Source organism: Dysidea avara, chromosome 1 (genome assembly GCF_963678975.1).
Source record: "Dysidea avara chromosome 1, odDysAvar1.4, whole genome shotgun sequence".
NCBI classification, from domain to species: domain Eukaryota; kingdom Metazoa; phylum Porifera; class Demospongiae; order Dictyoceratida; family Dysideidae; genus Dysidea; species Dysidea avara.
The window spans coordinates 12,228,604-12,245,256 of NC_089272.1; the positions used below are offsets into that span (position 1 = coordinate 12,228,604).

Genomic DNA, 16,653 nt, shown 5'->3' on the forward strand with positions numbered 1-16,653 from the left:
ACTGCGTCCATAGCCTCTTTGTACACTGTTGAGTGATTATTCTTTAAATGTGAAAACAAATTTGAGGTGCTTCCATGTTTATCCAACATGCATTTACGACAAAGACGACAAATGGCACTTCCATCGTCAATCACTCTTCCATCAGCGCCTTTCTCTAAACCGAAATAATCCCATGCTACACTCTTCGGTCCGGTTTTATTAACAAGTTCTGCCATACCATATAAGCAACTGGCTTATTAGCACCAGCTGGAATAATACCATTCGAGAATCAGTTATTTCCGGTATTCTCGGTATATCGGTATTAGTAAATGTTAAATATTTAGTTAATTGGTTTTAAATATATATTGCATAACAACTAAATACCGGTATACTGCCCACTCCTACAGCATTACTTTAATCTTAGAAACTATGAGTGCTAGAATCCTGATTGAAAGGCTCATCTAATCAAACCAGCGCTACTGAAACATAAAGACCTGGAATCCTGATTGAAAGGCTCATCTAATCAAACCAGCACTACTGAAACATAAGGACCTGAGAGAAAGCAAGTTCTGCTGGTGGGTAGACGTTTATTATAGCACACGTGTAAGAGTTATAGCAAAAGTCACTACACATGCAGACACTGGCAAAAGCCTAAGTGAACCCGCAACCAGAGCTAACAGAAGCGGCCATGCAGCATGCCCTCAATGATCAGACACTGGGTCATAGCCACACAACCACTGACAACACTAACACACATAGGGACATAGCAGCAAATAACCCTGTGGGTATAACAGTGCCTTACAAGTATCAACAAAGACATGAAACTATAGTAATCTCAACTGGATCCTTGAGACCCACAAGTCTGGAAAAAACAAAAACAAAAAAAAACAAACAGATAACCCAGGCATGTCCCACATGCCACCAACGTGCACTGAAGCATGGTCAATAAGGCAAGTAACAACCCACATGCACAAAGACAGATGTGACACATCTGGAACATGTGTGCAAAGCTTATTAGTGAACTAAAAACCATTGTACATGTAATCACTGGCAAAAGTGCAAAAGAGGATGAAAATAGAGATTGGGATACATGGCAAGCAACGTTGAAACCGGGTCACTACTGCTGACCCAGATGACCCACTGACCCGGATAGCAATCCGGGTCAGACTCGGATTTGACCCGGATGTGACCCGGATTGACCCAGATGTGACCCGGATTGACCCAGATGTGACCCGGATTAATTAAAGCCGAGACGTGTTTCGGCTAGTCTCGAGCGAGCGAACGAGTCTACATTTTGAGCGTTCGATTCGTGTTGAGTAAATATTGCAACTTCAGCCTATCTGTAGGTTGAAGACCAAAAAAAAAAAAAAAGTCTTCACCTACTGACAATAGCTACCCTCGCGTATGTTGGTAATGCGATAAGTGGGCGTGGCTCACGAAAGAGCTACGCGATAACGTTTAGAAGTTTCCACGTCGTCAAACAAACAATTTCGTTTCTCACGTGATCCAATCCGGGTCAGACCCGGATAAATTGTAAACCGGGTCAGACCCGGATGACCCGGAGAAAATGTGACCCGGATGACCCGACCCGGTTTCAACGCTGATGGCAAGCCCAACCCCAGTAATGACATTTTATTTTGCCCTACCATGTACAGTGGGACCTCATTTATCCGAACCCGCTGGGGCCAAGCCCTGTTCATAACTTTGGATAATCCGTAACTTTGAATCATCCATTAGTGCATGCATAAATGCAGTCACTTATTCACTATATACCTGTTAAATGATGCTACTAATGGTCAACACTGCAATAAGAGCACTTAGCACTTCAATACAAGTAGGTTACCCCACTGTCTGCTAGGGTTTGGTCTGTGGTCACCACCAAACTATCAACAAATTAAACTGATTACCACCAAACCATCATCAATCCATCTAATTACATGCCAATGTCTTTGAATGGCTGCCCTCCAGCTGGCAAGCCAATAATTGCCTTCAATTATTAGTCACCTGCAGTACTTCAGACCCATTTGGTTAACCGAGTGTCCGGATGTTTGGGGTCCAGATAAACGAGGTACTACTGTATGTAGCAAATCCAGCAAGCACAAAGCAACCACGCAGAGAGCAGCAGCCAACAAGTCACAGGCATGAGGCAGCTAGTGCACAAGTATAAGTGCAGCAGCAAAACTGCACATCCTGAAACACAAGACAAGCAACAAGTCCACAAACACAGTAAAATTTATATTATCCATGCAGATATCGGTGAAGAAACTGCGAATGGATTCAAAAGGCAGCTGCAGCAACCTACAGGGGTGTATGTGCATAATTATGCATGCAGCACAACTAGAATACAACACAAAGTAGAGATGTACTGATAAGGATTTTTCAGTTGTACCGATATCCAATTAATCCTGTACCTAAAAATGCTGATAACAATTGTACCGATCCAATTATTGTATATATAATCTGTAAAGTGTAAAATAGAATTACAGGTGTATAGCTGCTGCATGATGCATATTTTAGAGAAAACAGAAGTGATGTAACTATAAAGCACAACTATAAAGCACAGATAGACCTGGTTACCTTTCGTTGGTGTGGCCTCTATTACACAGCCCAGACAATTAGGTACTACAAATATTTTAATACATGCTCCCTTGTCCAGCTTGCTCCCTTGTCCAGCTTACTCCATGTTTTGATTAGTTGTCAAGATGACTACTATACACAGATTATCAGTTTAGTTCCTGTGGTGCAGTTCTTTATTGTTAAAGTGTAACAGCTACTGTTTTCAGAAGATCTGGGTAAGAATATTTTAACACAAATAGCAGTACTTACACAAGGAATTGTATGGCTTCTTGTAATTTAGCGTTTTTGTGGAATAGTATAGAGAGGTTTTCTATTTGTTTATACAGTGGAACCTCCCTTAACGGTCACCTGAGTTGGGCGGTCACCTCAACATAACAGCCACGTGACTACGGTCCCGACCAATTCCCAATCAGTTTGTACAGAAATAGTTTGCATTAAACGGTCACCTCTATAACACGTATAACGGCCAGCTTTAGCAGTCCCAAACAGCACCTCGCTATACAAAATTCCTCGCACAAAGCCGAAAAAGCAGCCAGCTATAGCCATTACGGTGAGTATAAACTAGCTGCACTACTTCATACTTCTGTAATACGGAAAAGTTATAAACTCACAGTATAGAAAAGCTTGTGGCCACTCCATGGCTTTGCTTCTTCGTGTGATTCTAATTAAAGCTCACCTCACAATCTTGATTCCTGGATTTGTAATTGTTTAGTTAACATTAATAGTTCACCATCTTTAAGGAAGTCCCTGTTTTACTTCACAGACTTTGTAGCTAGGAATCATAATCAGCTCAATTGCTGTCTCTAAACTCAGAGTAGCTTCAGGCTCTTTTCTGCTAGCTAGCTAATATTTGTCTGCTGTGTAAGTAGGCGGTGTACTGGAGTGTAGCTAAATGCATTTTTATGTAACTAAACGTGAGTTTATAAGTCCCTGGAACCTTTGTTTAAAGGCCAAACCTCGGTTTATGGCCTATGGCTGCTTTATGGAGGATATTGAGTTAGGCAGCCACCTCTCTATAAAGGCCAAATATTTCTGGCCCGAAGGTGACCGCTTTAGACAGGTCTCACTGTAGTGAGCAAAAAGGCTTTTCATTGCTGCAAATAATGGCACTCACATTTGCCATGCAAACTATTGGCAGCGATATTGGTTCTCAGAGTATTTGTGCCGATTACCGATATGGTAGAAATTTCCATATTGGCAACCAATCTGATCACCGATTTGATTATCGGTGCATCTCTAGCACAAATTTCATGAACACAGCATGACTATCATAAATTTCCACATTGGTGACATTTAATTTTAGGTGAGGCAACTGCAGATATGTACAATGCAAACCTTCAAACAACTACACCAGTATGCGTACACTACAATGAATTGTGAGTAAACGGTGAGCCTGCAGTCAACACAGGTAAACAGTTTAATCTTTGATGGCATGGTACCTCACATGATCCGAAACTTGTTAAACTAATTTATGAGCTGCACATCTTGATGATCAATTTAATGACTTTACTGCACTTAGGTTATAACTATATGCAGGTACAGCCCACAGCAAGCATGTTAATTGTTATGCAAAAGATTACATACAACTATTACTCTATTACAACTACAAATACAGTTGAACATGTCTAAAACGGTCACCTTCAAGTCAGAAATATTTGGCTTTATAAAGAGATGGCTGCCTAACTCAATACCCTCCATAAAGTAGCCATAGGCCACAAACCAAGATTTGGCCAATATGCAAAGATTCCAGGGACTTATATACTCTACACATGTATGCATTTAGCTACACTTCAGTACACCTCTTACATAAATGACAGAGAAAAGAGCCAGAAGCTAGGCAGTGCCAGTCAGTGGAGACAGTGCATTATCAGCTGATTGAGCTAAATACACTTCCTTGGGGTAAAGGGAAAGCAGTGGTTTATACTATAGAACTTCAGCCTTTTACATCGTAAAGGTGGTGAACTGATAACTAAACAATTGAAAATACAAGAATCAAGATCATGAGGTGAGCTTAAACTAGAATAGTGTGAAGAATGGAGTGGCCATGAGTTTAGCTATACTGTAAGTTTATAACCTTTCTTTGTGTTACAGAAGGGAGTACAGAAGTATGAAGTAGTGCAGCTAGTTTACTCACCATAATGGCTGTAAGCTGGAGCTGGCTGCTTTGTGAGAGGTCTTTTGTATAGCAAAGTGCTGCTTGGGATTGTAAAGCTTGCTGTTATAAGTGTTATAGAGGTGACTGCTTAATGCAAACTGTTTGTGTACAAATTGATTATGAATCAGTTCGGACAGTAGCCACGTGGCTGCCTTGCTGAGGTGACTGCCCAATGCAGATGATCAAGTTCCATTGTATTATGCTCTTACTATTACAAATGCTGTTTAATAAAACAGCTACATATATGGAAAATTCTCTACATTAGCATGGTTTTACAAATTGACACCCGCTGAACAAAACCTGCATTTTCATTTTTCTTGAATATCTTTTATGATTTCTTTGTTCAGCAGCGGGAAAAATAATGGCTGTTAAAGTTTTAGCCTTATAATTATGGTGTTGCTCTTAGAGTTATAATGATAGACACACGGAAGTGCAAATTGTACAGAAATTAAATTACAGGTGCTTTTTAACCCTTAAAGCCACATAAAACTTTACAAAATGCATGCACCACATCCACATAAGCCACTAACTATAGTGGCTATTTATATTAATTGATTGATAACTCATCTACGGAAGATCACATGAACTTGGAATTAAAAATTTCGGAATGCTGACATCACAAAGAATAAAATGGTGTCCAAGTTTTACTGATTCTGATGCTCCTTCACCAAGTTATGACAGTTTAAACACAGGAGTGTAAATTTGCGTAATGTTTTAGAGAAGAGGATATCTTTGAGGTTTGCAAATGCTGTGGACTCTAGTCGTGTGGAAGGTGTTTCTGTCCTTCTACACGTTGATATGGTACATTGTGGCACTGTTCAAGCAGCGTCACTTTCAGCAAGTCCCTCAAGATTAGTCGTCTTGTTGTCAACTTCATAAGTGAAGTGTTTGAGTGAGCTGATGGCGATTATTGACAGATTTTCAACTGAAACCAGATGAAGAAGACCATGAAACACAAGGAGAAACAATACTAACTGTTTTATTATTGATATCTGTAAGTATATAACACTTTCTGTTATGAAACAGTTGTTGGTTAAACATCATGTGTTTTCCGTGCATTTTTTATATTGCCACTATAGTGGCTTATGTGCCTTTAAGGGTTAAACTAATCATGATTCATGAGTGTAACAGGCATTGGAGTTGAGACTAGTCTCATTGTGTTGTGTTTAAGCTTAGAAACAGCGACCATAAAGATATATTTTACTGAAATGTAAACAAACCCACATAATGCCTGTTTGCTTCATGTTAAAGGAAGCAATGAAAATATTTAAGATATTTTTACTATCCATGCAGAGATGAATGTGGCGGTAGCTGTACACATTGGCAATTACTGTATACATACAGTACATGTGAATATCACTACAAGTACTTTACATTAATTTTATTTAACATGAATATGCATGATAAGCTACTTACTTTATCAGTAATATCCACGGGAACCAGACTTTGTGTTATCATCCACTTTGTTAAATCAAACAAGTTATTTTGTATAGCAATGTGTAGGATGCTTTGTCCATTCTATAGACAGTAAAACAATGATATTGTAAAACAATTACAAATGTATTAACCAATGTGTACACCCTAATAGCTCCCACACATGTACTTATTCATGTTACAATGTGTATCAGTTACAAACAAGTCACCCTGTTGATAGTTCAGCTACATACACTGATGTCACCCTGTAAGGAGTTCAGCTGCATGAACTAAAGTATACTCTCAAAAGGCATGTGCTGAATGAAAGATAATGACAACTGGTCACATGAATAGAAAGAATTCTGAGTAAACTTACACAGTTTGCAAAACTTCAATATTATTGCAGCAGCTCATATACCATTTCTGGTTAATAACTTTATCTTTTAGCAACCTACTGTATGAAAGTTTTATCCAGCAAAGTAAAGTAAGGTGGTTGTTCTACGTGGCTAATAATGGGTGTGCACTGCAGGATAGATAAACTTCTAGGAACAGGCTTTAAACTTGCCTAAATGAGAGTTTAAACATGTTACCTGTTATATTGTGAAAACTCAACATACGTACATACAGTAAGCCCTTGATAATCTGAACAATATGAATGTTTGTTCTATTAGATCAGTTTAACTAGGCTTTGTATATAAATGAATGGCTTCACTAATCTGAACAAGTTCACTTACAGTATCATGATTAAACTATTCAAAAAAACAGAGGTCTCACTGTGAAAGAACCTTTTAAGATCCCTCATTACATCTTTATAAAATGGTCTAACAAATGAACTGGTAAATTTTCAACTTCAAACCAGGTCAACGTTACTGACTAGATGACCAATTGATTCAAATAGTAAACAGGATCTGAACTGGATGTGAGCCCACTAGTTAATAAATGCAGTAAAGCTACCTGCTCATCAGCAAATTAAGCCATAAGCCATAGATTACAATCTATGATTAAGCCTCTAGATGCAAAATAATAGTTAAAGAACTGAACATGGGGATGATGTAGCCGACCACTACACCGTCTCAACACATCAACATATTAATTGTAGCCACAGGTAGATATCACATAATTATTTCTTTACTTTACTTAATATCTAATCCAAGCCGTAAAAAAAGAGTGCGGCCCTCAAAAAGGCTATTGTGAAAAAATATGTGAAATCCAATGTGGCGGCCAAGAAATGGCTGTGATGGTAGGTTAATGGTAAAAATTTTAATAATGACAATTCAGGTGAATTTGGTGTCGCTTGGTCTTGGCACAAAATTCACTTGAATTATTATTAAAATTTTTACCATTAACCTACCATCACAGCCATTTCTTGGCTGCCACCTTGGATTTCACATCTTTTTTCACTTTTGACGGCTGCACTCTTTTTTTTTACAGCTTGGCTGTTTTGGATTAGATTTCACTTCTTTTTGTATTTGTATACCCCAAAGCCGTCCTATGGCTGGCTTTGGGGGTTTTTTAACCTGTCTTTTTTCTTTACCATAGGAAGAAGAAAAAGATGAAGATTGTAAATACTTTAACTATTTCTAATTTTATCAGTAAATATACAAATTATATATATATATATACCACACCTGTGGTTGAGATCAAAAGCGCCGCGCAGTGGTATATAACTGATATACCATGGCAAACTGTGGTATATAACTGATATACCACGCTTTGTGGCTACGCTTACCATATATGGTGTAACTTCACACATTCCACGAAATCCTTATCTAAATGGTAAACAAGTCTCTAATAACAAGCACCTAAATCAACCAACAATTATTCACCTCAGGAACTGGAACAAGTTTCGATGAACACTTGTCTCCTTCGTGGATAACTCACTAATCGCGACTATGTGGGCGTGGCACCACTAAAAGTGTAAAATGTCTGATCCATCAAGAATTTCTATTGATTTCTATCTCCAGGAGGTGCTGTTTCACTATAACTTACTATCTATAATCGTTGTTATCTACTGGGGTGTAGAATATAACAGTTATAACACGATCACTCGGGATATGACTAAATATATGCACTCTCACTCCAGCGCTGCACGCTCATTTTAGTCATATCCCTCATAAGCGTGTTATAACTATAAAATATAATACATATATTTATTACATATCAATTATTCCCTACGGATAACTTGTTTGCAGCTGTTCTCTCTACTGGGTGACTTGAAACGTAACTGAAGTCTCTACAGGGTGATCTGCTTGTAGATGAACTCTCTACAGCGTGGTTTCTTTGTAGCTGAACTCTCCACAGTGTGATTTGTTTCTATCTGATCTCTCTACAAGGTTACTTTGTGTGGCTTATCTCTCTAAAGGGTGATTTGTTTTTGTAGCTGAACTCTCTACAGGTCATTGGTTTCTAGCTGATCTTTCTACAGGGTGACTTGTTTGTACCTGAACTATCTGCAGGGTGATTTGTTCGTAGCTGAACTCTCTACAGGGTGATTTTTCTAGCTGATCTCTCTACAGGATAACTTGTTTCTAACTGAACTCTCTACACGGTGATTTGTTTGTAGCTGAATTCTCTACAGGGTAATTTATTTGCAGCTGAACTCGATGGTTTCTTTTTAGCTGAACTCTCTACAAGGTAACATCTTCTAACCGAACTCTCTACAGGGTGATTTGTTTGTAGCTGAACTCTCTACATGATGATTTATTTGTAGCTGAACTCTCTACAAGGTAACTTCTTATAGCAGATCTTTCTACAGGGCAATTTGCTTGTAGCTGAAATCTCTACAGGGTGATTTGTTTGTAGCTGAACTCTCTACGTGGTGGTTTCTTTGTAGTTGATCTCTCTACAAGGTGACTTCTTCTAGCTGAACTCTCTACAGGGTGATTTGTTTGCAGCTGAACTCTGTACATGATGGTTTCTTTGTAGTTGAACCTCTATAAGGTAACTTCTTCTAGCTGATCTCTCTACAGGGTAATTTTTTGTAGCTGAATTCTCTACATGATGGTTTCTTAGTAGCTGAACTCTCTACAAGGTAACTTCTTCTAGCTGATCTCTCTACAGGGTGACTTGCTTGTAGCTGAACTATTTACAATATTAACTGGTTGCTGCTGAACTGCCTACAGCATAACTTGCAATCTATAATGGAGTAAGTCATAAACTAGCTGAATGCTCTATTAGGGTGACTGTTCTATTAGAGTATCTCGATCTCGCATTTGCTACGCAGAGTTGGCTTTCGAATGATAACTCAGTGGTTTGTAATCCGATTGCTCTGTACTACTGCAAGGACTTTCTATTGTGATTATTCCAGCTATAGACCCATTTTCAGCTCACTGCTCTAATTGGTTTGCCTGGTAGGCATGAAAATTATTGGTATTTTTATTCACGAATCTCCATTGTGCAATTGTTACACACCTTCAGTTACATGTCATATCTCCATGACCTTTATTTTGATTTCTTTCAAATCACCAACAGGCACTCCTACAATGATTGATCTATCCACAAAACGATTTTCAACTCATTCCATGAAGCGGTTTACCCTGTAGGCATGACAACAAATCGATCTTGTTTTATGTGAATAATTGGTCATAAATCCATAACTGTTGCACCAAATTTGATATTAGAATTCGCCTTTAGACTGCATTTCTGTGTGCCAAATTTCAAGGTGATTGGAGTATGCGTTTGTGTTTTATAGCAATTTTTGCAAGTGTGCAAAAACATGAAGAAGAAGAAAAACCAAAATTTGGCTGCTCGTAACTTGGAAATGGCTTCAGCAATTTCCTTCAAATTTGGAATGTGGACTCCCCTAGCTGGCGGGCAACTCTGCAGCAAATTTGATTCCAATCAGATAAGGTATCACCGAGATACAAAGGTATGAAAATGATGTTTTCTTTCTTCCTGTTAATATACCCACGGTGTGGTGCACTGGCTTCTTGGGCCGCACGTGTGTCATGATATATGACTCTATATGGACCAATGTATAAATAGACTGATGTGGCTTAATACCTTCAATCTTCCCCTTTCTGTAGTTGCAAAGCTTCTCAGAATCTCTATAAGACTGTACCAAATGCCCCATATACAACAAAAGGAATACTGCCGCTAAGTACTTAATTAGATGTTATAAAAATTCCATGCAATACAATACTCATCAACTGCTGCTTCATAAATTTTTTGAGGTGTAGCTACCTGCATATGCTGTTATACCTGTTCCTATGCTAATATAAATAGCCATACCCACCACTATTAGCCACACCCTCCATTTATTAAAACTTTATAACCCAGTAAGACCATTGTTTTCGATTATAATAATAAGCTTCTTCAGTTTTTACTTTCAATGTTGCACAAACAATCACAAATTATTCGCTAATTAGTTTGGGTGGCATTAAAAAGACCATGCATGACCATGTGGTCAATTGTGTAAACAGTTTTGATAAGGTTTCATGAATGAATAGTATTGGACCAGGGACTTAATTAAGGTTTGTAAATCAGTTTTTGTGTGATTATTAAGCTAGTATATTTCAGACAGCTGCTTTTAAAACATGGACATTAATTGGATTACAATCCTTCCTCAACCACTCAGTTCTCGATCTTCATTTCATGGAACTGGAATCAGTCTTTTCCGATTTCCAACAAAAGATAACTCTGGCACTAACAGACCACATAAACCATTACCAGATTCTACAGGTAGGAAATACAACTTCCCAGATTGCTATGAAATTGTTCCTGCTGTTGCTTTGAAAACTAATGATATTGATGTTCCAAGGCAAAGCTACGTATGTAGTAGAAAAAGGACAAAATCATCTTGATGAAGCAACCACAAAACAAAAGTCATGGGTTGATCATGCTTTAGGTCTTTTGGCAAAGGAAGATCTTATAAATGACGACAAAATTGTTTGGGGTGCTTACCATGCTTTATACCAACTGCCTGTAGAAGATCCTCCAAGTGTCTGTGCACTTCTTTAACTTTTCTATGAGAAAGCAGCTACTCCCTCGATGATTAAGCATGGAATGGATGTTCAGAGACAAGCAATTGCATACTTAAATCCAAACCAAATTCCTGTTACCACTTTTGACCAGCCTCTCTTTGCTATTGCTAAGCATGTACAATGGAAATGGCCAATTACGCATGGTGAACATGTGCATGTAGTGATGCTTAGGGGACTACATACAGAAATGGCTCTTTGGAAAACATTAGGAGATGTTCTGGAAGGCTCTGGCTGGACAACAGCATTGACAGAAGCTGAAGTAGCTTCCTCCGGCATAGTTGGTTCCTTTTTGAATGTAGCATACCTTGACCGAACCAAAAATGCTCACCAAGGTACCATTATAGCTCTTCAAAAACTTCAGCAAGAAGCTTACTTGCAGTCGAATACTGACATTTTGTTTACAGTTTGGAGGAACAAAATGTGTACAAGTTGTCCTACCTTTAGGTTCTGGAACTTTATTTTAAGATATGAGATGCTAATTCTCATTTTTGTTGCTGCACATAGAGAAGGAAACATTCAGCTTTATGTTGAAGTTTTGGAGAAGCTTACTCCACTGTTTTTTGCAATGTACCATGTGAACTATGCACGGTGGATGCCAGTTCACATTAGAGATATGAAGTGTTTGTCAGAGTCAATCAAAGAGGAGTTTGAAAAGCAAGGGCATTGGGTATTGCCGAAGACTAACAAATTGTTTTCTGCAATCCCCATTGATCAAGCTCATGAGCAGGAGAATGCTAGTGTGAAGGGTTCCGGTGGTTTATTGTCCTAACAGAAAGCCCTATTGCATTGAAACGCTGGATGCTGTCAGGACCTGAATTAGCTAGGTTACAAAGTCAGTTTGAAGCTGAATACCTCCCATTTAGTGAATCAGATGACCCTAAATATTTGCAGAACCATGAAAATGGATTTGCAACTCAGAAGCTGTTTCACAAGCAAGTTTGCAGCCTACATTCAGCAATTATGAATATGGGAAACCCCTTTTTAGATGATTTTGCTGAGCTTGTTACTCTTGACAGTTGCAATTGCATGGATGATTTGGCAGTGCACACGCTGTGCACACTTGAAGACACAGGCACAAAGCAGTATCAGGAGTTCGTAAAAAATGTACTGGAAGAATGTAGTATATCAATCCATTATCCAATTTAGAAGAATTCTATGTTTATTTTCAAGCAGGCTCAGCATAAAATAATATCAAAACAGGTAAAAAGGTTAAGATGCTGCAAAACAATGTAGCACTTTTTCCACTCTGCAATTGTAAGTGTAACTGATGATAAATTTATAGTATGCCAGGATTTCTCTTTCAATTGATGCTTTAACCTTAACAGACAGTTGTGAACTTATTTTCATAGTCTTTTTGGTATAATTACAATTGTATTTTATTCAATATAATTATAGGTATTTTAGGCCAATACAATGGCAAATATTTATTATTACGGCTTAAATAATATAAAATAATGATAAAAAGAAAAGAAACCAAAAGGTTGACTATTGCTAGAATTCATGTTTTAGCATGTGTTTTAGGTTGTATGCATAGAAAACATACTAAAACAATTATTTCATACTATAGTGTCAGCCATTTTGTTTTCCTGCCCATCCCTAATTAGTTTTCGTGGGCACCCCTTCTAATATTGATCAGTACACTCTAAAGAAGCTGTGTACCAAAAATGGCACTTTTATCCACCCCGTAAACATAATTTTGCTACGTAAGCTACCTCACTAAATGGAACTGTTGCAAAAGTTGCTAAGTCAGCGTGTGAAAACAAAGGAGAATGCTCAGAGACACTTTGCTAACATTAAAGGATATGTAACTGGAGTAAGAGATGGTGAAAGTCGTCAAGGTTATCAGAGGTATAATCGATACCCGAATGATCATAACAGGGATACAAAACCATCCTCAGCTTCTGTGGAAACCTTTGCAGCTAATGTTCAAAGGAGAGGTAAATTTGTGTATAATCCTTGTGCATTTTGTCAAGGTGAGCATTTTAATGATGAGTGTGATCAATATAGAGAGTTGTCTGATCGTAAGCAATGATTGCTCACTCAAGGACGATGTTTTTTCTTTGTTTGAAGACTGGCCATGTGTTTAGAAAATGTTCATTTGTTCAGAAGAGTGGATGTTATTACTGTTGGAAGAGGAGACATTACAATCGGGCTACTTGCCCGCAGAGGTTTAGAAATTCGGCTCAACCTCAACCGAAGAGTGAAAACGTAGTTGTAACATCTACTCAACTAGATGATAATGAAGCAGAGAAAGTGGAAGTCTTAAACTCCACAAGTGTTCAAACCCAGACATTGGTCAGTTCTGGTAAGCGGGTTTTACTTCAGACTGTTATAGTCCCAGTGCAGTCAAGTGATAAAAGGAAGACTATCTTAGTCTGATAGTGCCAGCCACCGCTTCAACAATTATAGTTAACTCCACAGTACAAGGAGTCATTATCAGTTTCAACCTTTGCCACTAGGAAGCCATAAGATGTGAGTACATATGTTGTTGAGTTTAATGTAATAACAAAGGACAAATGTTGTATGCATTTTCACACCAGTATCATTGAACAAATAACAGGACCAATTCAAAGAGGGCCTCTACAACCTGCAGACATGGATTTTCTGAGGTCCATTTCAACTGATAGATTAGCTGATTCTATTCCTACTGTAGGAAACTCAGAACCATATGCTGTGGATCTATTGATAGGTTCGGATTATTTTTGGTCAGTTGTTGGTACGGAGAAGATAGTGTTACCATCAGGACTGTTCCTTATATCATCTAAGATTGATTATATTTTAACTGGAAGCTACCTGAATCCCACGAGCTGTCAGAAGGGGATACCTGTATCATCATATCTTGTTATGACAGAAGTTAACTGTGTTGTACCAGCAATGAAGTTGTTGTTATCTGCTGACAGCCCAGTTACTGGGAATCCTAATGTTGAGGATCTCTGGAACTTGGAAACAATTGGTATTGTAGAGTCGTTGGACATTACCAATGATGATAGAGCTCTGAAACAGTTTAACAAGTCAACTTATTGTGAGAATGGAAGATACTATGTTACTTGGCCTTGGAAGTGTGAGTATCCTGATCTTCCAGAAAATTTTGATGTTGCTATGAGTAGGATGAGGTCTTTAGCAAAATGTTTTGAAAGGGATAAAGATCTTTTAATGAGGTACAATGAAGTTATTCAAAGTCAGATAAAACAAGGAGTGGTGGAAAGAGCAGTTGAAGATAAGAAAGAAAATTTTAAAACATTATCTGCCTCACCACCCAATTTTGACACCCACTAAAAGTATAACGAAAATACAAGTGGTGTATGATGTATCAGTGAAGTCCAAGAAAGAAGCTAAAAGCCTCAATGAGTGTTTGTATCGTGGACCAGTACTTCTACCAGATCTTTGTGGAATTTTATTTTGACTACGACTTCATCCCATAGCAGTACTTGCGGATATCGAGAAGGCCTTTTTGCAAGTGAGCATTCAGGAACCAGACAGAGATGTGACAAGGTTCTTATGGTTTAAAGATGTTGATGATGTAAGAGCGTCACAATAATTATGATGTGTACAGATTATGCCGTGTTCCGTTTGGGATCATCTGTAGCCCATTTTTCTTAGCTGGAACAGTTAAGTTTCATTTGTAACAGTTTAGAACTCCAGTTTCTCTGTCTATTGGTGATAATATATATGTTGGCAATGTGATGCTGGGAGCTACGTAGTTGAACAAGCCTACAAAATTTATGTGGAGTCAAAAGAAATTTTTCAAAAAGCATGTATGAATTTAAGAGAGTGGATGTCTAATTCTACTGAGTTTTTGAATTTGTTACCAACTGCTGAGAGATCAGAAGGATGTGTTGTGAAGGCCTTTGGGATAGTGTGGAATTGTACAGATGACCTTTTACAAATTCAAGGTGTCAATCTTTCTGATGAAGATGTATCACCTACTAAAAGAGAAGTGTTGAAAGTTATTGGTAAAATTTTTGATCCTTTAGGTTTGGTTACTCCTGTGTTGTTCCATGGTGAGGCATTTATCCAAGAATTGTGGAAAGACGGACTAACATGGGATGTGCCATTACCTGAGACGCTACACAAAAGATGGAAAAGTGTCTTAAAGAAGTTGAAGCTAATCTCACAACTGAAGGTACCTTGTTTCATAGGTGGTGGAGACGGGGGGAAGGGGCATGGCCCCCCCACTTTTTGGGACACTGTTTGCAAAAAAGATCGAGATACTCTAATAGAACAGTCAGGATCAGGATATTCTAATAGAGTAGTCACAGTATTCAGAGAAGCAGTGTAGCAAATTTCTTAGCTACGTATGTGTAGTTATAAATAAGGAGACGTAATTGGTGGAGAGCAGCTATTGTCAGCAGGCTGTGACCTTTTCTTTTGGTCTTCAACTTACAACTAGCCTGGCCCCCTCACTTTTTGGCCTGCTCCACCGCCCCTGCCTTGTTTTATTGATCATGTGAGTGATACTAGTAACTATGAACTTGTCGTGTTTTGTAATGCCTCTAAAAGGGCATATGGCACACAGTGATTTATCTTCGTGCTGAGTATCAGGATAATTTTAAAGTTAATTTAGTGTTTTCAAAACTGAGATTGGTATCCATTGATACAGAAAACAGCAAAAAGCCTAAGAAGGAAATTACTCTTCTACATTTAGAGTTATTGGTAGTGACTATTGGAGTTCGTGCTGCTAATTTTGTCACTAGGGAACTGAAGATCCCCTCTTAAAAAAGAACAATCTGGACAGACTCTACTGGTGTTTTGTACTGGCTTTGAACTGGCAAACCACTATCATTGTTCGTGGATAACTGTGCGAAGGAAATTCAAAGGCAAGGTGATTTATTTTATTATGTACCATCAAGTGAAAATCCAGCTGATTTTCCAACTCGGGGATTAACAGCACTTGAGATTGAACAGTCGAGACTTTGGGGGAGTGGTCCAGAGTGGCTAATGTCTTCACGTGATTCTTGGCCTAAGTGGCAACCTCCACAGCCAGTACTACAAGATGTAGAAGCAGAAACTAAGACTGGAAGGGTGTTATATGAGTGTTCTAATGTCGTGACTCATGGTAAACAGGATGAGAAATTGTCTGTATGTGGACTTGATGAAACGAAATATTCCACTTTACGAAAACTTCTCAGAGTGATTTGTTACTGTTTAAAGTTTGTGAAGAAGCGACTATGAGATGTACTATCAGAATCTAGGGTAGAGATTATTGGAAAGACATATATTTTGTTGGCTGAGATATTTAATTCATTGTCTGATGGACAGTTCATATGTGCAAATGATATCAAGTTGGCTATGTTATTGTGGGTCTACTGTATTCAACAGAATAGGTTTCTTGATGTGTTGTCTGCTATTGAGGAGAATAAGTCTCATTGTTTGAAACAGCAACTTGGACTGAAGATTGATGACTTAGGTATACTGAGATGTTACGGAAAATTCTTGAATACCACTCTAACTGAGAGTGCAAAACATCCTAAGTAACTTCTCCTAGAAGAGAACACCTTACTGGCTTATTGATTACTGAAGTACATTGTAGACTAATCCATGCTGGTG

General features: G+C 38.3%; 2 protein-coding genes across 25 annotated transcripts in view; one reads left to right on the forward strand and one right to left on the reverse strand.

Annotated features, from left to right (window-relative positions):
- Positions 1-16,653, forward strand: part of LOC136256582 (AMP deaminase 2-like) — a 264,091-nt gene that overhangs the window by 179,988 nt on the left and 67,450 nt on the right. The gene's annotated exons all lie outside the window — the stretch shown is intronic.
- Positions 1-16,653, reverse strand: part of LOC136256562 (uncharacterized) — a 396,868-nt gene that overhangs the window by 34,645 nt on the left and 345,570 nt on the right. Inside the window, exon 13 of the mRNA XM_066049542.1 lies at positions 6,128-6,229. Coding sequence (XP_065905614.1) covers positions 6,128-6,169 — 42 coding nt within the window. The 5' untranslated portion in view covers positions 6,170-6,229. The remainder of the gene's footprint in view (positions 1-6,127; positions 6,230-16,653) is intronic.